Source organism: Ruditapes philippinarum, unplaced genomic scaffold, assembly GCF_026571515.1.
Source record: "Ruditapes philippinarum isolate M1 unplaced genomic scaffold, ASM2657151v2 ctg1088_1_1_1_1, whole genome shotgun sequence".
Taxonomy (NCBI): domain Eukaryota; kingdom Metazoa; phylum Mollusca; class Bivalvia; order Venerida; family Veneridae; genus Ruditapes; species Ruditapes philippinarum.
The window spans coordinates 104,634-127,100 of record NW_026862563.1 but is presented as its reverse complement, the minus strand read 5'-3'; the positions used below and the strand labels follow the sequence as shown (position 1 = coordinate 127,100).

The window sequence follows — 22,467 nt, the reverse complement described above, 5'->3', positions numbered from 1 at the left end:
CGTCTAATACGAACGTCTAGTACAATCTCTAGTTTTCAACTTTATGGCAAGTAATTTTCTACAACCACTTCAAAGAAACTGACACACATGAAAATATGTTACTTACTGTTCTTAACATTTAAGCATTTGCTTTAATAATTCTTACTTCTAAAAAAAAAGATTTACTATAATTATTGGTAATTGTCGTAATCAGCATTAATGATTAGATTGGTTCGAAAATAACTTCTTAGCATAGACGTTTGATGTAAAACGATTGCTATATATAGTAAGACTCCTGGCCAGTTTTTATCAACACCGGTCACACTTTCTTAGATAATATATTTTTGCGAGATATTTTGTGGTAGAAAATGAAGATTGTTGCACTTTGCTTTACTCTGGTTCTTGCAGGTAAGTGTTCTTTATGTTGTAGTTCATGCAATTTTCATTTTCAGATTTTATGCTTGTAATCTTAATTTTGCTTTTTGTTAAAAACTAATAAAACATTTTGTGATTTCGGAGATTTTTTATTCACTTTATTCAATGACATTCCACATGTAACTAAACGATCAACTAATTCATATTAAGTTAGATGTATTAAATTATGTTTATTTTTCTAATATTTTACCATTTTACCATTAGCAAGTAAAACATATATATCAATAATGCTTGCCATGTTTGCGATTTATTCTAGCACCAATTTAGGTTATATTTTTTGAAAAATCGAATTAAGTATCATAACTTTATATCATGAAATATTTCGTTCAGAAAAAATTCCATTTACATATTTTCATGAAACTTTTTATTTTCACCATTTGTTTTCAGTGTCAACTGCTACTTTATTGAAAAAAGGTAAATTATTTCATTTCTTAGAATAAAATCTTGAATATTTTGCATGATCAATAGTTTTGTGTTTTAAAAATGTCCAAAATGCAAGTAGATAGCAAGACATTTTATCTATAATTAGATTTGTCAAAATATATAGCAAAACAATGAATTCAATGTTTACAAATGAACACTGATTGTAAAATGAAACTCATTCCATAGAGTTGAAACATATGCAATGAAAGTAAAAATATTGTTTGGCATATATGTAAAGCTACCGTTTGCGCATGTTTATGGGACATGAGCCAATTGAATGTCTATTGTCACATGTTTCACACAAATGCATATACATATTTCTATTTTTTGGGATGATTGCTTCTGATATTTTAACGTGTTTGCTTTAAAATATTTCTGTCGATTGTATAAACGGGCTTAAAAGACGTTATAAAGATTCATTTACTGCTCTGAAGAGATTTGTTGTTGTTTGGTTTGTTTTAGTTGTTGTTGTTTTTTGGGTTTTTTTCTTCAGAATGTTCATAACATCTGCACTACATATCCCGTTATTAGATATTTCAGATTTTTTAATATTAAAAAGAAGCTATTCTTTCCGTAAATAAGATAATATTTTAATTTGATAATAATAGCAAATGTAATTTATTTTAATTTCGTTGTTACTGCTTACAGCTGCCGCCCCTGATGTCACAGCAACGGAGGTAAAATCTGGTTTTGTCTTGATACAGGCTTATAATAGCCCAGGTGTGGTTTGTGATGAAGGAAAAGGTGCAGCAGCTGCTGAAATTGGTTGCGGAGGGTATGACAATATTTTTTTTTCATTTTTCAGTTTCCTTATAACATTATTTCAGTTTTATTAACTGAATGTCATTGATTCTGCGTTTACCAAAGAGAATTAAGAGAGTGTTGATTGATGTCTTGTATACATGTTTTAGCTTCCAAATGATGGACAAAACTTTGTATCTTATTAAATTTGTTCAAAACAGTCAAATGCTAACAGATAACTGTGATTTATTATATATCCAGAAAATCGTTCAAGAGTGTGAGTGCTGGTGGTGATACAGATTCATTATTACAAGATATGGGTGTGGAATTTGGTATCAAACTGAACTGTGACGGTGCCGCTGACTGGAGCGGTTGTCAAAATGATGGCATGGGGTCTCCGAATATATGTTCAGCGTTCGTTGGATGCGGTATGATTATAATATATAATATTTCACAATCAGTTATACACATACCTAATATTTTGATACTTACCTGCGCGCATCTGTGAAGTAACGCGAAGGGAGCGTAATCTTTTGAATGTATATACTCTTATGTCATTTTTTAACTTTATGTACGTCTAAAAGGCTACACAATGGTAAAGATATTTATTATAACTTCGTTACATCCATTGTGTAATGTTGAGGAGCTTGGAAGATCTTGCATGGTTTATCTCTTTAATCAAACCTAGTTGTCTGTACTTTTTCTCTTTTTAATCGCTCTCAACGAGAATTTAAATTGCCTACTACTATTATGAATATGATCGATAAATAATGACATATTGATATTCTGGATTTGAAAATATCAACTATATATAAATGCAAAAGTTTTCCTTTCTTTCTTTGTAGCTTAAGCAATGTATTATCTGAGTAGTCTCAACGAAAGATGCCGGGATGTGAATCAATGACGAGGGGATACAGCAGTGGACTAGATATACATGATTGGTCATGATGAATTCCGCTTCACTTGTTTGTTTTAATTGAAGTTCTACTCAATAAATGTTTTTCCTCAAACAGAAAAAGTTTTATCATTTTATGTGTTGATGATTTGAAATATAAATTGGTCAATTTTACATTTGAATCAACATTGTTGCACAAAAGGAATTAGTTTATACGCAATGAATTTAAGTTCGATTGTATTGGAAGATGTAAGCTTATAGTCACACTCTCGAATCCATTCCTTCATCCAAACAGTACTCAGCAATGATTGTCAAGTTTCTTGCTCAAGGAAACAACGGCTGGTCTCTGATGGGAGTTGAGCGATACTTATGTTACTAGTACTGTGCGTTAAACACTTGACCATGTCTCAATCCGTTAAATATACAACTTTAATGAATGTCGGGTATGTCGTATTTTTGTTGTGTGTTTTAGCCCACATAGTGTACATTGATTCCAGCACTTTTAAGTGTTGAGAATTGAGAACCGCTCTGCTAGTGGGCGTGAAGGATTTTTAATTATCCCTCTTGTACAGACTCAATCAAACCGAGTCTGCAATTTTCCGAAATTTTCTGTTTTTGATACTTCCAATGGATCAACATTTTCCATTCATTAATTTATATAATAAAAATGTTATTGCAGTTCTTTAAGGTATATATTCTTTTTTATAAAATGAATATTTATTTCCGAATCAAATCTTTTGTTTATGATTCTTAAATATTTTGTTAAGATTATATATACTTCACTGTTATTTTATGTAAGCAAATGTAAGCAAAATGTTGTAAATGCTTAAATGTTTCATTAAACAAATTAATTTGAAGACATTTAAGCCTGTGAATTCTTCAAGAAATATTATAGTAGAATTCCCAAAGTGTGTTTACAGTTTAAAATGTCATTCGCACGACGGGTCGTTTCTTAAAAAAATCAACTTAAATTGTTTTGTCATAGCACTATATGTAACAAACGTAAAGAAATAAACATAATATTAGAAATATTGTGTAAGTATTTTTTTTCAAAAGCGAAAGGAGTTACATATCGACATAAAGACAGAATGAAACTGTTCATCATAATTTATTTACAGCTGGCATGATCTTAGAATAATAACAGAAACATTTCAAGCAAAACAAATCAACGGACCGGGATCACCTACCAAATTTTCGAGTAATCTACATTTGAATTCGGAAAGTTTGTTTATTTTTAAAGGCAGCTAATTCGCAATCAAATTTAGCAATGTCTCATTTTTTCTGCTCATAATTTTGCTGACGTCCTTTTGTGTGATTTAAAAAAATCGATAATTGTTATTTAATAGATTTTTTTCTTCTTCTTTACTTAAACATGTGCTAGGATAAAATGGAAAACAAAAGGTTTGTCGGACTTCTGTAAAAGTGATCTGCTCTAGAAATGACTAAGAGAATAAAAAGAGTAAAGCACAAGGACAGTCAACTCGAAAACAAGGTAGATTACTTGAATATTTTGGGCTTAAAATATTTCTGTTATCATATTCTAAAATCATACAATGTTCAGATAAATATAGCTTCCAATCTGCTGAATCTATATGTAACACTAGCATACGCCTACAAAAAAAGAAAAGTCTGTCCTAGTACGAGTATACAGATGTTAAGAGATAATTATCAAATAATTACAATTAAGGGTAGTGTTACTCAAAGGTTTGTTTTTTTTAGAGTTTTAACATCTTTGCCTGAAAAACTGACAATGGCAGTTACGTTGTAGGTTTAAAATAATTAAATGAAGTGATACATCAAAATTTCATGTTTCCTTAATTACAATCGGAAATAGTTTAATAATTGAGTGTTATGAAGAATACTTTGTTACCTTCAAACGAAATTCTATTCTAAATCTTATTGATGAATCGAAAAGAAAATAAGAAATAGTGAAAAGCTTTCAAAACAGTTTTCGCCATAAAATATAAACGTTATTAACGTGTTGTACAGTAAACATGTGCACGTTCTCCAAGGACAAATAAGTATCTTTCTATTTAAACTTTATTTGTTACCATAACGTGATTTTCCCCTTCCTTTTAGAAGTAACAAAAATATCAAATCTAACCGTTTGAGTGCCTAATGCACAAAATAAAAAAAAATATTTCAGACTATTATTGGTTCTCCCACCTCGTTTCAGAAAGATTTATATTTTTGAACTGTGAACAAATAGGATTTGCTCATGCAATCGTGCTAAAATGAAACATGAAAATATCAAAATATCAATTATATATATATATATATATATATATATATATTATATATATATATATATATTATATATATATATATATATATATATATATATTATATATATATATAATATATATATATATATATATATATATATATATATTTTGTAATAATGCTTATTACGTTTTTAAGATATGGTTTGCAAAAGTTATAAAAAAAGTGGAAACAAAAGAGATATAAGAAATGATAAGCGCTAAGAGAAGGAGATACTCGTATTTTAATTTTTTTCTACCAAATACAGCTTAGATGAAACTTGATATTTGTATCAATTTAATGAAATAAAATCATTTCGTTGTAGACAATTCGGGGGAAAAAGTTTATGTATTGGTAGACGTCCTTAGTAAAACAATCATGATATCAATATAGTATAGTGGCAATTGATCAATACTTACACAGAAAAACTCTTGTATTACAAAACGCACACCTGCACCTCTATCCGACACAATATTCTTCAAATTGTAAATGTTTTCTACTTGATTTCATGATTCAATTATGATTTCTACATGACCTTTAGATGGAAGAAGTGGGCACGATATTCCAGCACTTAGGACAGAGTGCAAGACAGAGCCCGGACAGGCCAAGCACCAAAATGATATATAAAAAAAATATTAGTAACCGACAGGGAAATCAAAGAAAACAAATAAATGATTGAATAATGGGTCAACAAAGGGCACATGGGAAGGAGAAAGGTGATTCATTCGGAGAAGGGGGGTCAAAATAAGAGAATAAAAATAGGGACAATAGGGAAGATACTTACCGTAGACAGGAAAACAACAAGGGACACAAACAATAGTGTCACGAAAACAATATGAAACCACAAAGACATAATAAGGGCAATAAGTTTATTATTGATTAAATTATGTAAAGGGTAGTAAAATCGCATGTACTGACAGTTGAAGCTTGATAGTTCTTGATTTTCAATTTATCCAAATTTTTTTCAGATTTCATAATAGACCAAAATAGATGTTTGCCGGTGTTTTCGTGCACTTTATCACAATATCTTATTACATGTGTTTTAATGGCAGTCAAACAAAACGTCAATAAAATAGAAAGATTACTTGTTGTGCTTGATGGAGTCTGGTCTTGTAAGTTTTTTTTATGTAATTTAGGAATCTAATACATAATAGGAAGTTATTGTTTTTCTTTTCATCGATTCGGACTTTAAGACTTGAAATATTAGTGATATGATTGTTAACAATGTCTTTTTCGGAAGCAGTAGTTTTAGAATACCTATATTTGATTAATTTACTTGTTGCAAATAGGCCTACTCTGTTTCGAATGACAACGAAAGTGACAATACATATTAACGAAAACAAAAGTTGAATTAAATTTTTGAAATGCCAATAATAGGAAATGGTTCATGGCATAAATTCCCCCCGAAAATCATAGGTACTCGGTTTCAAAACCATTTATTTTTTAAGTTGTAGTTGGAGGTAATTTGTGTGCAAAATGTTTCCAAATCATTTGCTCATTCCTTTCTCGTCCAGAATACTTATTTTATTGTATGAAACGACCTAAAGATGAAAAGCATTTTAACTGGTTCGAGGTAGGTAAAAATCGAAGTTGATATGTTTATAAATATTACGAAATGTATCATTATGACAGTTGATCTGGTACGTATGTTTTACATTACATTGGCTGAGGAAATTGGGATAATACAAATAGAGGCGGCGACGTACTAAGAGCCTCTCCTTTTTCTATCTGACCTTATCCCTCCTTTTGTTGGAAACACCAACTCTTACAGCCTTGGGTTTTCGAATCATTAAAGAAATATACAAACTCTTTTTTCTATATTCGTAACAGATAGACAGCTATTCAACAAGCACGTCTTCGCATGCACTCAAGCTCATAAAGGAACATATGTACTAAAATAATAGACTCTGCAACGTGTCCTTGTGGAGGACTTAAGTATACGTATCACTTTCTCGAACACTGTCCGATTTTCACAAACCAAAAACCCGATCTTCTCAGAAATAACTTGCATATCCACCAGTTACTTTAGAAACCCTTCTATTTAGAATGAATCCTTGGACATTGAAAATAGGCCATTTATTTTCACACAGGTACTTACTTTCATTTAACGAGTAGGTCGTTTCAAATGATAAATATCCCACTCTGACATTGAGTTGACCAATGACCCTTACATACACCATTCCTTTCTTAATCAATATATCCTAATAAGCTTTTTAAATATTCACTTTTGCATTGTATATCCTGCTGACATTTTTTTCAATAATTACAATCTACTTACTCACATTTTTTATTTTCTTTTTCTCTCGGTCTTTTTCTCGAAAATAAAATGACATATTAATTACACCATCATAGCAGGTTTGCACGATACTGGTAGTCAGAAACGAGTGTGAGAATAAGCTAAAAACATAGAGAAAAACTGTATCTTTAAAACGCTAAAAAGGACAAATTGAAAATGTTACAGGCTCGGTTTCATTTTGCCTTTCATGGACGGTACTGGCAAGTGCAATTTATCCTCAACACCCCTAGCACCGGCCTAAGCAGAATTCAACATTTAACAATAAAAATGATGAAACTTTGTTGAAAATTTAGAAACATCCGTAGATGTGTTCATACGGCGGTTATCGTGGAACCTTCAATAGGACACGTAAATGACAAGTGACGTATGGTTCCAATAAAAAGAATGCGTATGCCGTAATCGAGAAAATAATAGGCAGAACTAAATAAAATGGAATTTTGAAAGGGGATCAGAGGTTATGAAGCATACAACTCACAGACAAGACGTCAGGAGACAAATTTAAAAACAGGCAGCATATCCTAAGGGTGATTTTACAGTAATCAGGTTTAAAAAAAATTAGAATAAAAAAGAAATAAAAAACATGTGCACACATCAATAATATCGCGCTGAAAGAACTTCAAGGATCGAAAATATAGCATCTTTGATTATATGTACGGGGCAACTTTTACGGCTTCGACGCAGCACAAATATCACCGGCATTTAAATAGAGAAAAACGAAATGTCCTTTGTTAAAGTACACTATAAATGCATGTTTACTTTGCGGTTTTGTTAAAATATAGAATATCTCTGTGAATTTAAACACATTTTGTCGGCTAGCTTTGCTTGTGATATGAGTACAGAAAAAAATTAATCTTAAATTATGAAAGCTCTCTCTTTCTCTCTCATAAGTAAGGTCACGTTGCTGATAGAACACTTAATAAAAAGTAGATGGTTTTGATATTTTCTGTGTTGTCATAAACCTAAAATAAAAACAGCCGATATATACGTCTCTACAATTCCAATTCCATTGGTTACTTATGAATAATGCCTACCCGATAATAGGTTACTAATGAATAATGCCTACCCGATAATAAGTAACTATATGTTAATAAAACTATACTTCAGCAAACTGATTGAAATTACTGTATTTCAATTTGTATTTGTATAACAGCATTAATTAGCCCAGCACCAAACCCGTCTTCCATCACTGGGTAGATACCACTCATCAAAACATCCACCACATTGGTTAGACCTGAAGATAAAATATGTAAAGGTATTTTCATCCAAAGAGCACATAAACCGACATAACACCTTAACAATTGAGAATGTTGTAAAGATTTGTTAATGCTTTATATGTAGCTAAGGACACCTTTGTAGTTTTGTACTAATGCACAAAACTTCAGTTTTCTTAAAATGTTAATTGTAGTACAGTTTGACTAGTCAGTTGAATTAGTTCTAGTATACCAAATAAAGCCGATATTTGCTATTTGACATGTAAACATTTTAAGATAAATTTATTGTGGAAATAAATGATTAATACTCTCGCAAAGTATGTGTAAACATAATGTGTAACGTTCCTTAAGCATACGAAACAAAATGATATAAAATAGACTGTTGCAGATATTTAATTTTACTGAAGAAGTACTTAATAATGCCACTAACACAGAATTTAAATATGATGAAAAAAGTTGTTTATGTTTAAATATATACCACGAATATTTTCAAAACATAGTCATTGTCAATAACATTAATGTATGGATATCTAATCATGGAATGTGAATGTAGTACATCAATTTACTTATCAATCATGTTATATTTTCAAACATTCATTCCATAGCTTGCTTAACATCAAGTTAATAAATACATATACAAAACATTTCTGCATTTATGTTTGTTTGTTTATGGTTGTTGTTGTTTTCTCTGATTAATCTCTTAATACTGTTTTAGAAGCAGGTGTTTTTAATATTAATAAATAAAAAAAGCTATACCATACTGTCACAAATTTCTCTCAATAGGTTCCGTTATCATTCCTTTATTTATTTTTAGATTAAAAAAGAGCAATTGTTTTACCCTGTAGTGTTTTGATTCCTGTCTATAATTCTATTCATATTTGCTCTTTATATTTCGTTTTAACATTTGATTTTGTTCATTTTTTTCATCATATTTTGATGCTCTTCGCTTTACTTTCGTAAAAGATGATGTTTTGTTTAAATTTGCACCTGATGCTTTGCCGTTAGTTAATATATAAATAAGATATAGAAGTTAAAAGAGAAAGATAACATTTCAATTGGAAAAATCTTATATCATTGACAAATTGATATGAGCGGGTAATGAGAATCACTTTTTTCATAGACGCTTGGCAGTCAGACCCTGAACCAAACGTGATACACCCCTGTAAACTCTCTTTACCTTATTGAGACTTAATGGTGAAAGATATTTTTTCATATATGTAAAAATTGATTGAAAACCAGTTTTATCTTTGTAACAGGTGTCCCATTCGTGTTAAAATATTTTTGATAGAGAGTTTATAGGGGCGTATCACGTTGGGGGCAGGGTCTGACCTCCAAGCGTCTGTGTTTTTTTCTCGAATTTAATAAAGTAATGGCTAAAGTCTATCTAAGAAAACAAAGGATTAGGGAGCCTTTTTTAAATTATATCTTCAATTTTCATTGATCATGGAAATAATTATGTACGAATATTTCACATGCTTTAGCGTTATCTTTATTAAAACATGGTTGTCCCGGGACACACACAGACGCGCGCGTACGCACTCGCACGCCCACACACAAACACAGACTCTTTGCAATGGTACATAAGTTTGATATATCTCACAAATCGCTTTTGTGGAACAGTCTAGAGTTAAATAATAAGTAATTTGATAAAACAAAATTATATTAGTTGTTCTTACTTGCAAATTGGGTTATCATTCTTATGGAGTGGACATCCGAGTTCTTGTTCCCTTACACATGGATCAACATCGCAGTCTACCCATTGTTTATCATCCGGACATTGTACACAACCATCACTGTTGTCGCCTGGGGCACAGTATCTCAGTTCGACAACTATAATCAAATAAACAAATTGCGTTTGGTTTGTCTTATAATGGATTGACTGATGAAATTTGGTTAAGAAAATAAATCGTGCAACTCTTTCTTATTCTGTTTATAAAACTTGTAAAATGAGACGCTAACTGCACTGAAGAGCACACACCGTAATCTGACTGATTATTTCAGTGTACAATTTATGTGCTTATCATTTTCTTTATAAGATGACAACTATCGGCCTTTGGAGTATATGTATCAATCCATTAAATTATTAAAAACTGTAAAAATGGTTTCAATAGAGGTAATATGTTTTAGATCATTTTTAGAAAAGTCTGATATATATCTTTTTTATCATTTCACCAAACAGTTCCAACATATATAAGCATGTGCGTTTTATGTCTACGATACTAATTAGGCCAGCAATGACGGCATGGATGTCTACAATCTTCGTAAAAGTATGCCGGTTTATTGTTAAAGCATTAGTTTAAGAACTACTTCTATTGCTATTTCGTTGAAGTTGTTTTATGTATAAACGAGACTTACCAGCAGGGAAATACAACAAAATGACACAGCCTATAAAAAGTCCAATCATATTCACAGTCCTGTTTTGTTTGACGATGTTTTGAGAAATGTTATCAGTAAAGTTTGAGTAAAATTCACTTTAAAATTATAACTTTAAGTGTATAAATAAATACACTGAAAAGACATATGTCAGCTCTCACGTTCGAACTTCGTTATCATTAAATTTTTAATAAACATCTTTATGTTCTAAATTAAATTGTGTCATATTATAGATCTACGTTCATATCTTTAAAATGACTTTAATTTGATATACAAATGATATTCTAATGTTTTTCGAACAATTGTAGTGAATTACAGAATAATCTAGATGTATTGAAAGAATATTGTAAGAGAAAAGGTAGTTGTTAATTCGTAAAACATTTATTTTCACTAAACTCCGATTTTCAAATAAGACTACTTTCTTTGTACTTACTTACCTTGACAATGTAATAGTTTATTTTTCATACACAAATCTGTTTCTGTTATTGTGGTTACTGTTTCTTGAAATTGAAACGTGTGTTTATTGAAGATATGAGATGTTAATTTCGAGACCAATTGGAACGATTCTTTATTTTATGACTATCTCATACATATAACATACGAATATAACATATCTTTTATAAATGTTTACCAACAGAATGATAAACAGAGTGTCTCTAAATCATGCATGTGAACAACTGACTACCTGGCAAAGAAGAATGCACAGCCAGTTGTATATTGCAACAATTTCTCGTAAATTTCTTTAGAACTTAATGGTTGTTTTTACTGCATCATTTTTCCTGTTGATATATTTAATATGTTTAAAGTTTTTTTCCCAATATACACTTTATTTCACGTGTTATTTTAAATGTGGCATTTCTTCTGGTTGCAATATAAAAACAAATTTTTCAAGTAGGTGTGAATCCCTACCCAATGAACTTTATTTACACAATTTGTCAGTAGATGATATGAGGTGTCGTTTTAAGACACTGTTGATGTTCTAGATACATGCCTAGGTCATTTTCTCTAGTGAGAATTTTAATCTTTCTAGCGGCTAGAATCCTAACGCCATAGCGATATGGTTTAACGCTGAATAGGCCTGCGTATTCCTATAGTCTAGAGATATCAATATCCAACATATATATATATATATTTAAGATGTGTACATGACTTTAAACTTCAGCAATGGAAGGTCACAAAAATATAAAAACATTGAGATGAAATACGGAACGTCTGCAAAGGATAATCACAAAATTGACAAATGTCAAATTCAAATAGCCACCTGAATTGAATGAGTGTACCTTCCATAAGTTGATCAAAAGAGGCATGCATTTCACAGAGAAAGAAACTACTCTAGTAAATAAATTCAACAAGTGTGAAAATAACAGTTACTTATGTGAAAGTTTAAATCAGTAGTTAATAACCGTTTAAAGGAGTCGTAAAGGCGGCACTGTTCAGTTTCGGTTTTATGCCGGTGCTAGCGGGCGTGAGAGATGTTGCACTTTATCATTGTCCCTCCTGTACAGATTCAATCAAACCGAGTCTGCATTTTTTATGTAATTTGTTGTTGTGATTTATCACCGTTTTTCCTGATTTTTACAAGACATTTAATAAGTTCGCATGTTAAAAGAGTTCAAATGCTGTTTTATTACTAAACGCCAAAATAATGTTGGTGTTACTTCTATACATTCGTGTAAGTTTTTTTATGAATTCTTAAATTACATCAAACTATAATGCTGCGAGCAATGACTTTGATTGTTCTTGGTCGAATTGTTAGTGGCGGCATTAGATGGATTATCGTATTCAAAATTATCAAACATGGTTTCTAGAATAATTAGAATACATTTTAGTTAAAACAAACAGTAAATCTTATATTTTATGTATTGTTAAAGGCCGGGAAAAGGATCACATGGTATGTTGAATAAGTTTGGGAAGTGGGGGCGAGGTGGGGGCGAAACACGTGTTGAATTTAATGAAAAATGAAAAATATAGATCAGACATTGCCAGGAGGTAGAAACCTATAATTATATGCCCGAATTTTAAACAAATCCATTGTTTTCATTTTAAAGTAGCTGAAATGTACATTATTTTGTTAAGTAATTGTGATGGTTTTATGGTGAAAATTGTGTCGGAATAAATTGTCAATAGCTGTTGAATATTCTTTCAAGGAAATAACTTCTTTATTTGAAACTGATGTAATGTTAAGCAAGTACTCGGGAATCATATATATGTAGCTAATGATCCATATGATTTAAAGTTAAAACGTAATAATTTAGCTATGTTAAAATTCAGATGCTCGTATACTTACGCAAAATTGCCAAGCTTTTAACATGATATCACACGGATTACTCGTAAATCATTTCATTCCTCAGTTTCAAATTAAAACTAAGTTATATTCCGTGAAGAACCATCAAATTATAATCTCTTTATTCAGATAGGTCACCATCGTTAAAAGTAAAAACATTACTATAAAAGGGTTGTTTGGTTTCTAGAAAACTTACAACAAACCATACAAATGTCTTGAAGTGAGAACCCTTCATATAGTAAATCATTATTTACATTTCTTGTCAATGTCTTCATTATAAAATCTATACATGTATACAAATAAAGATGACTATATTGTGATATAAATTATAAGTTATACTTATAGCTTATACGTTATTAATTACATATGAAGTACTTAGTAAGTTTCTTATTAATGGCCGCGAGTACAACATGAGGTTATTATACATTGTTGAGTTCAATACTGAATTCTATAGGACGAGTACACAGCTGCCAAACCGAGGTGCTACCCGAGATTGATACAGGTTTTATAGCCTTGTACGGGTCCCATGGAATCAATATTGTTATCAACAATGTAAAATGACCACTGGAGCAACACTATCACTTGGGAATTTAAACCAGTGAACGGTTCCTCCTTGCTCTTCAATATGTTTCTCTAATATATGATAGGAAAGATCAACAACAGAGATCGACCCTTACAGAACGGAGTCCACACAGGACCAACTAGCATATCTAAACTCCACATTTGTAGAGTACCCGGTCTTAAGATCAATCCCCTTTAATAGCACATATCTACAACAGTAAAGAAGTAACAGTTAGATTGTCTTATGTCGTGTTAAGCGCAGTATTAAGTTAATATCAAATGTTCATGCACCGTTTAAATAGTTATATTATAGAGTTGTACCTATTAAACATATTAAAAGTGAACTGTAACTCTATATTCGACCATAAACATATTTAATCAAAGCAGAAAGGTTTTTCTTTCAGAAAAAAAAACATTTTGTCATATTTGTCGTGAACTATTCTGAAGAATGCTTTCCTAATACAATAGTTTATTGAAATTATTTTAAGAATGAAAATCGTGATTGTGATAATGTCCATTGTAATACCAGTGCCAATATTTCTCTGAAATGTATGAATATAGTTATTATATAGCGTAATCTTTAATCCAATCAAATTTCATATTTAGTATTGATAAATATCTCGTTGTCTGCCTACTCGTTACAATGATCCACCTTTCTGGTATAATCACGTAAGGCTATAGACAGATTATGAGTATATATCATATATGACGCCAATCATTTGACATTATAAATTGATACCTGTGACCAGTATGTATGTGTGAGAATTTTACGTAAATACTTCGCAATCAAAGGAATATTGCTCTTTTAAATTGACATTTCAGACTAGAACTAAATAAGATTTACAACAAAGATATATTTTAGATTATTAATTTATTTTTCTACATTGAAATATTTATTTAGGAATGATACAAGGATTTGAAGTAAATAATCTTAAAAACGTGCACAATTAACATCCCAGTATGAATACATTTGAAATATGCATCGTATTAATGTGTTTTATACATTCCAATTTTGCTCAAGGACTTCATATGATTTTTCCAAAGAACACAGGTAAGATTCAAATCTAGTTCTACATTTTTGAGTTTGTCTTTTGCTGACTGCCATTTAAATTTGTATTTAAACACTTCATTGTTTATATTAGTGTTTACATTCAAGAGGATTAAGTAACTGATCTTAGAAATATAAATGAATAACCTTTATTTCCGAAAGTTTCTCGATAGGATAAATCCTATATTATTCGAGGCATTCGAACAAACATTTTCACATAATTATATTTATACAATTTATCATAGAAAGTTAAATCAAACGTTAGAAAAATGATAAATTCAATGTAAATCTAAGCTGACGATTTATCGTATAGAACTTAGTACAATTCTATTTTCCGGTTATGGAATACAAAATAGTTTAAAAGGACTATGACATTAAGGTAATATTCAGATGAAATTTCGGAAAGTTAAATTTATTTATTTTGAAAAGATTCTGTATGATATATAATTCTTTACAGATATTATTTAAAACTTAAGAGTTATGTCTGAAGTTAAGTCATCACGTACTAGAATATTTATAAAAAAAAAATTAATTAAGAAAACTTTTTGTATCTCAATCTAACTATATATGTTTAATTTATTCAATTCAATAAGATACGAATCATTCCTCATTTAAACAAAGGTAACCTTCATTTGTATCGTGTCTTGTCTTTCTGGTGATTAAGTACCTGTTCATCATTGCTTTGAAGGTTTTTCAACGTTTAAATGACCACCACAATATACTCAGGAAACATAGCTGGTAACAAAATAGTGTTTGTCGTATATATTATTAGTTAAAAAGAATTCTGACAAGTTATATTGTCCTATATAAACGGTTGCTTGCCTATATAACCCGAGTTATATAACCGTTTCTATACGGTCATATAATCTGTCAGGAATCTTTATAACAATTTTATCCAAATACATAAATAAATTTTGCTGGGGTAAAACATTTATTGCCGATAAATTGTGGCATAGAGTAATTTAAGATAACTATGATATACTCGTATAAATGGAAATTAATTATCTATGCATTATATATAAACTTGTAAAGCACAGCTAACATCAATTTACTTTTATGAATATTCGTACCTATGATTATTATACTAGATCGATGGTTTTATGATATAAAAAACAAACATATAAATGATAAAAAGCTACACATGACTTATGCCTGTTTAAGATTGTCAACGTAATAGTGCTAAAAGAATGAACAACTAGTCCGTGTTATCATGCTTCATAATGGAATTATTCACTGGAGGCATGAATGAAAAACAATGTATCTATTAGACAATGTGCCTTGGGGAACCCAACTTCTTCCTTAAAAATACTACCGAGGACAAATTTAATATGAGACAGACAATAAATGCAATGTAGTGTATGGAGTGTATCATCCAATAATATACTTAATGTCTTATCATTTGTCTTAAATACAAAAACTACTATATATAAAACAGGTTACAGACTTTGACGCGCATCCTCGCATATTGTAACTTCATAACTTACCTAATGAGCTACTTTTCTATTGATCAATGAAATGTTACTTTTTTCAGCGTAAAGTAATGCTGCGAGCACCAACACCGAATATTTATGTTTCTAACGTATTTGATAAGTTTTAAAACTCATTTTCAAATAGTTTTCTTTATCCTTCAACTTTAGCTATTTTATCAAGTCATTCATAGTTATTTTTAAATATCACATATATAAAAACAACTTACTTATTATTGTCCAACAATATTAACCTGGCACTTCATTAACTTTCGTAAAGGTCATTGGAGTGGTGTCTTACGAATATATCAATATATTTATTAACTTCACACGTCAGTGAGGTGTGGTGTAATGGTATAGATGACGGACTAGTGATATGAAGGTCTCCGGTTCGTTACCTTACCAACACCACGTCATCAAGATACGCATTTTTTTTAATTTCATTTTGGAATTTACTTGCAAGAATAAATTGGAAATCGTTTTACAATATCTGCTTTTAGGATACCTATTAAGTAGTGTTTTTATACAGTTATATGTTTTATTTCATTTCATTATCTTTAATAAAAAGTACAGCTGTTAATAAAACAAAATAAAAAATATTACCCAGATTACACTCACAAAAAAATCGAAACGACTTGCACTAGATTTGAGAGAAATGGTAATTTTTACATTAAAATTAATAAGAAATAAAAGTGGTTGAATCAGAGTTTACGCCTATATTCATAAAGAAGTGAAGACTTTTATAGCCCACGCTTACAGGGATTCTTAATTTAGAACATTTAACAACTGCTTATATACATTCATACCAATTTACAAGTACGGAATTTACCGACTATAGTGTCAAATGCAAGAGTGCCAGGTCTTTATTGTTGGACAATACGTTGAATTGAAATAACAATAAACACTTCTAACGGCTTATAGTGTTAAAAAAATTAACAAAAAGGTGTATTTAACACCTGTTTGTTATTTTCAATATTTTTATGAAACTGACATTATGTATACATTAATATTTTAAATCAATTATGAAACGAGTGAAAAATATAACATTTTTATTAAGATTGTTTCGCACTGCAACATATATAGCCGCCAGGTTAGGTAAATAGGTAGGGCGTTGTGATTGAACATGAAATCTTTCCTACGGTAATTCGCAATGTACTTACACAGATGGTATCAGTTCCTTGCGAAATTGAAGGAAGGCTCTAGTACGAACGTTACTTTGGCTGAACTTCAAAGTGGTTTACTGCTGTAAGTAATTCGGAGGGTAAACTACTTAATACACCAACACATTGCATATATTAATTGATACACAAACTACTGTATATTTCAGATCCCATAGACGACATAACTGAACAACCATTTAGCAATCAAAATGATTTTGAAGGGGACGCATTAGACGCTATACCTGAAGAAATAGAAAGAAGTGTTAGTCCGTTTTTAACTCCAGACGGTAAGAACATGTTTACTGCCGTAATCAAATAGTACTACCGGACTATTTAAATGCAAATTTATATTAAATTATATCATGGTACTTTTCAAAAAAAAAAAAAACATTCTTATCATTATCATTAGATCTACACTTTATTTCCCATTTTCATAGATTTTAAACATAATAGCAAAAATATAGTGTATACAATCACATTCGTTACATGTTATACAATTGTTCAAACATAGTAAATATAGGTCATGGTTTAAACATAGGTTAAGCATATAAATTTATTATATGCACCATAATATATACATACATGTATTTACATTAATAAATACAAAAACATACACAAAAACAAAAATGATGTGAGATATTTTTTTTATGTAATTCATGGTCTGGAATTCCATTAAAAAATTAGTGCTTTTACGAAACGAAAACAAAAGCACTATAAATGGATTAAAATCTTAAGTACTCAAATAATGATATCCTTATTGTTTGATTAAACAAAATTTGTAAAAAATATTTCAGTTGGTTTCCCTTACAGTAAACTTTTTGCCTACTACAAATTTTATATAAGCAAACGACTGGAATAAAAATTAGCATTTTGTTTAAAATTTAATTAACTAGTAAGTGGAAGACTGCATTTCATATATTAAAAACGCCGAAACTGGCGAGAGAAATTACCTTGTTATGTATTAACTGTGATGAAACGTAGAAACATTAAAAGATTTTTACATTACATGATTATTTGAAATAAAATCTAATACAACATTTGCCTTTGCTTAATAATTTTATTCTTTGAGAAAAGAAAATACATTAACAATAACCACATTCAGGTATGCTCTGTACAAAATGATATATGTTCCATGATGAAGAATTCATAGAATTGAAGTCACGAAGTACTTGTTCTGATTATTGCTATTAAATTTTTTTAAGCCTGATTAGAAATTATAGATATAAACATTAATGAAATATTACATTTTACACAGTCAATTAACTTTTCTTAGACTACTCAGAGTACGATAGTTATTTCTCAGTTTGTAGATTATTTTAATCAAACTATTCCAGTGTTGTGGTGAGAGATTTCTGGGATGTGGTCGGATGAAAAATGATTTCTATAACAACATAAATAAAGTTTATCAAATTAGATTTAAAGATCAAAAGCTTAATTTAGAAATGATATACTATATAGCGTCAACAATTGCATCTGTCAGCAAACATTATAACCATTTCAAAAATACTTCTAAATTTGATTTGGTTAACATTAATTGTCCACACAAATTTTGTTCAGAATGTGCATAAACGATGTTTTAAAACGACATTTTCAGTAATAAATGTCAGGCGTTTCACTCCCAAGTCATTTCAAACTGTTTCATAAGGAGCAAACTGTGTTACAGTGAGTCAGTCCTTCATTACATGCGTATGTCTATACACATAGATCATAATAACACTTTGCGTAAAACACATTTCCATCAATATTTTGAAAAGGGAAAGTATATGTTTGTTAAACTCGGTAGGGATATTGTCCATGGTCTGTAAATGACCTTTATTTATTTTGAGGCCACTAGATCAAACGTTAAGGTCGTATACAATCCTTGTTAGATCGATAGTTTGAAAAAGAAAATGTCTATGAACATTATATGGCCTTTTTGACTTTGGGATAATAAGGTAAAAGTCACAGTGATACTAAACATGAAATCCTTATCTTTATAATAATTAGAATTTTCTCAGTCAAACGTTTGTGAAACTAACTACACATGTAATATGGAACAACTGAAACTGTATAAACTAAGCACAGGTTTGTACTTCTGCCACTGTAAAAGGCAAGTGAAGTGTTGCATAAGTGTCATATGGACACATTTCTAGTTAATGCTTTTTATTTTAAATTTGTCTGCAAAGAAGTTTAATAGCAAAAATGAATGTACAAGACGCTTTCATCAATTGTAACAAAGGTTGACCCTCCACCCTTAAGGCTGAGGGGATGCCCTAATGGGTTGATATATCAGAATTGCAGTCAACGTTTAAATCTGCAATATTGTAAGACATTACTAAATGGGTTTGAATCATTGGAGTTTTTTGCATTTCTTAACTCCAGCAGGTCAGGTGGTTTTGACCCCTTGTGTTGCTAAAAGTTTGCCGAGGTTAGCCTGTTTTGGCGCCATATGGCCCAAACGGCATATGTTTGCCGTAAAACAAAACCAAACAAACATAGAAATGTTGCATAAAAGCCATGTAATTATATATCTCCGTCGCATCCGGTCAGACTTGAAAAGTCAATTCTATAATACAATATTGAAAAATTATCAAATTCTACTTTCGTATTGCAATGAGTTACACACATATATTAAGATTGATATAACCAAAATCATATTGCGATATCGTTTCTTAAGTTGTATTAAGGTATAAGGTAATTTATAGGAAGCGTAACACATTTATTCATTGACAAATAAAACATGTAGATGACTATATGTACATTTAAACTTATTTTTATAAGAGTTATCATTTGTGATTCACAGAAAAGATTTGATATGATATGTTTAACATATACATACATCGTATATATTTTCAGGAAATCGGCTTATGCTATTTAAGCAGATATTGTCTGAAGTAGGAAGTATTCTATCAGATAATTCGTTGGAGGATGAAAAAAGAACGCCTATGAAAAAGAGGTATTCGCTCTTTAATCACCTCAGGGGAGCAACTTTACCTTTCGATATGTCTCCGTCAGAGATGCCCTTTGTTCCCATGTATTCTGGATTTTTCCCGGCTTTGCATCATCGTCGATACAATACGTTAACAAGGAAATACAAACACAGTAACAGTCAACAGCAACAACAACATAATTATCGTCCTGTTCTATCTAAAAGGAAATCTGCAATTACTCCCCCGTCTCGTGATTGGTGTCGCTTAATTGGTTATCGTGTATGTCCACGCGCAACTAAATTTTGATTTACAAAAATGCAGGAAACGTGCAAAACGACCATGCATTGTTTCATGTTGATTGAATGGATATAAAAAATCTAAACCAAATGTATAAATATATTTGAAGATCAACATATATTTTGATATAAATACGCCAAAAATAAAAGTATAGGTGCAGATGTTTTTTTAAAGTCTTCTTCAATTAAATTGTACATTTTCATAAATTTGTTTCAGTGAGGACGCATTCATTTTTTTAATCTCAAACCTTAATCAATGTTCGCGTAAAATTCTGATGTCTATAAGAACAAGACAGAGTTGTATGTAATAAGTTTCTGGTTTAAATCGTGTAAAGTTTTTCTTTTATCTCTACTTTATTTTAAAAATCTATTAATATTTTCCTTGACGTTTCCATTACCATGTAGTTTGCATTGCCTTAATATTTGACAGTTTTAAGATTTCTTTAGAAATATTATTTTAACCTATTAAATAAGTTCAATACAAGAAGATATGAAAACATTCAACAGCTTTGAAAATCTCGATTATATGGAAATTGTATAAATGGAGAGACTTTATGCTACAAGATATAGAATCACCATCTGTAACTAGAACACTTGATTTAACATAAAAAAGAATATTTTGAAATTACCAACTGGTGTCTTAGACAAATAAATAAAATATATTTATATAAACAGCACCATTGTTTGTTATTTTGTCGTTTCAGTTTGGGAATAGGTTATACTGAAAACATGTGCATTCATGTGCCTTGTATTTTACTACCCGGCGTTTGTATCATTACCTGTTTTATCACTGACTTATGTAATTGGTTCAAATCAAATGATTTTTTTCATTGAAAAATTTTAGGTCGGGCCAGAAAAAAAAAAGAAAAATTGAAAACAATCTTTTAACGCTCAAACCAATTTTCATTAAAACATTCATAGATGAATCAGATAGTGAGTGAACATTTAAACTTTAATTAAATGTTTAATTAATTAATTATCTAAGATGTTGTTTTAAATTCTTATACGCCTCACACTGTTCCCATATCAAACAGAGAGGGTAATCAAGTACGTTATATTACACGATATATGCGCACTTACATGTCATATTACATATGACGTCAAGAAACCAAATGTAAAATTAATTCTTCGCTCAATGTAGTTCAACATATTTTTATAAATTCATTTTTCTTATTATTATGTTAAAATATCACTCAAGCCTATCAGCCTTCCTGATTACATGCATGTTCCTGCATGTTTGAACTCAAAGCGTGCATTCTACTACAACAACGCACTCAAAATTTATATCTATTTCCTAAATATTACATAATGTTTTCTTTCAGTTCCTTCAGACAAACATAAATCATTTATAATTAAACAATATTATAACCTTGTTTTGAAAAAAAACAACAAACAATTATATAGGTGTGGTCAATACAGCCTTTTTATTCATTGATAATTACAAAAACACTGCGATGGTTTCTACACAAAATAATGACCAGAAATATGGTCTTTTGAGTCCATCTCTTAACACAAAAGATGAGAAGCGAAAAAATAAATCACTTTCAATGTCCAATGTTCAATGTCCATCTAAACTCAAACACTTAAATCCTTTACATATGGATGAATATTCTTTCACTCTGCTTCAATCTTATAGAAAATTTGACAATTCATTCGATCTGAAATAGATAAATTAACATGATAAACCATGAAACAAATTTGAAACATCTATATATTAAACTTGAAGCACTGTACATTATTTCATGTATATAGCTCTAATGTTGTTAAAACATGTATGCAAATAAACTGTTGTTGTTGTTGTTGTTAAATCAAAACTTTACTGTAACCAAATTCCAAAGAATCAAAACAGTAATCTTTAGAAATGGGCGGGTTGGTGGGGAAACTAATAACTGCCTGTATCTGACCTCAAAGTGACAATAACACGTTACAATCCGGTTTATATATAAACCGCTACCCGTTATAATTATCATATTTGGTAATTTTCTCATGCAAAACATGACTTCAGTTATAACATAGAACAATAATAAATATATTTATATATGCGCAATAGTTCGGCAAAGGCTTCAACAGACGGTATGATTTAATTGTACAACACTAATTTAAGACAGGATGTACAATTTTCAAAGCA

General features: G+C 30.2%; 2 protein-coding genes across 2 annotated transcripts; both read left to right on the top strand.

The window, feature by feature from the left end:
• The first annotated feature begins 240 nt into the window (after nt 1-240).
• On the top strand, nt 241-3,555 carry LOC132719434 (uncharacterized). Its single transcript, XM_060703199.1, has 5 exons — nt 241-387; nt 802-828; nt 1,486-1,612; nt 1,840-2,006; nt 2,424-3,555. Exons 1-5 carry the CDS (start codon nt 348-350, stop codon nt 2,426-2,428), a joined length of 366 nt encoding a protein of 121 aa, XP_060559182.1. The 5' UTR covers nt 241-347; the 3' UTR covers nt 2,429-3,555.
• A 10,654-nt stretch (nt 3,556-14,209) lies between these two features.
• LOC132719432 (uncharacterized) lies at nt 14,210-20,482 on the top strand. The gene is made up of 3 exons (XM_060703196.1): nt 14,210-14,511; nt 17,302-17,421; nt 19,970-20,482. The coding sequence occupies exons 1-3, from the start codon at nt 14,421-14,423 to the stop codon at nt 20,347-20,349; spliced, it is 591 nt and encodes a 196-aa protein (XP_060559179.1). The 5' UTR covers nt 14,210-14,420; the 3' UTR covers nt 20,350-20,482.
• The last annotated feature ends 1,985 nt before the right edge of the window (nt 20,483-22,467 follow it).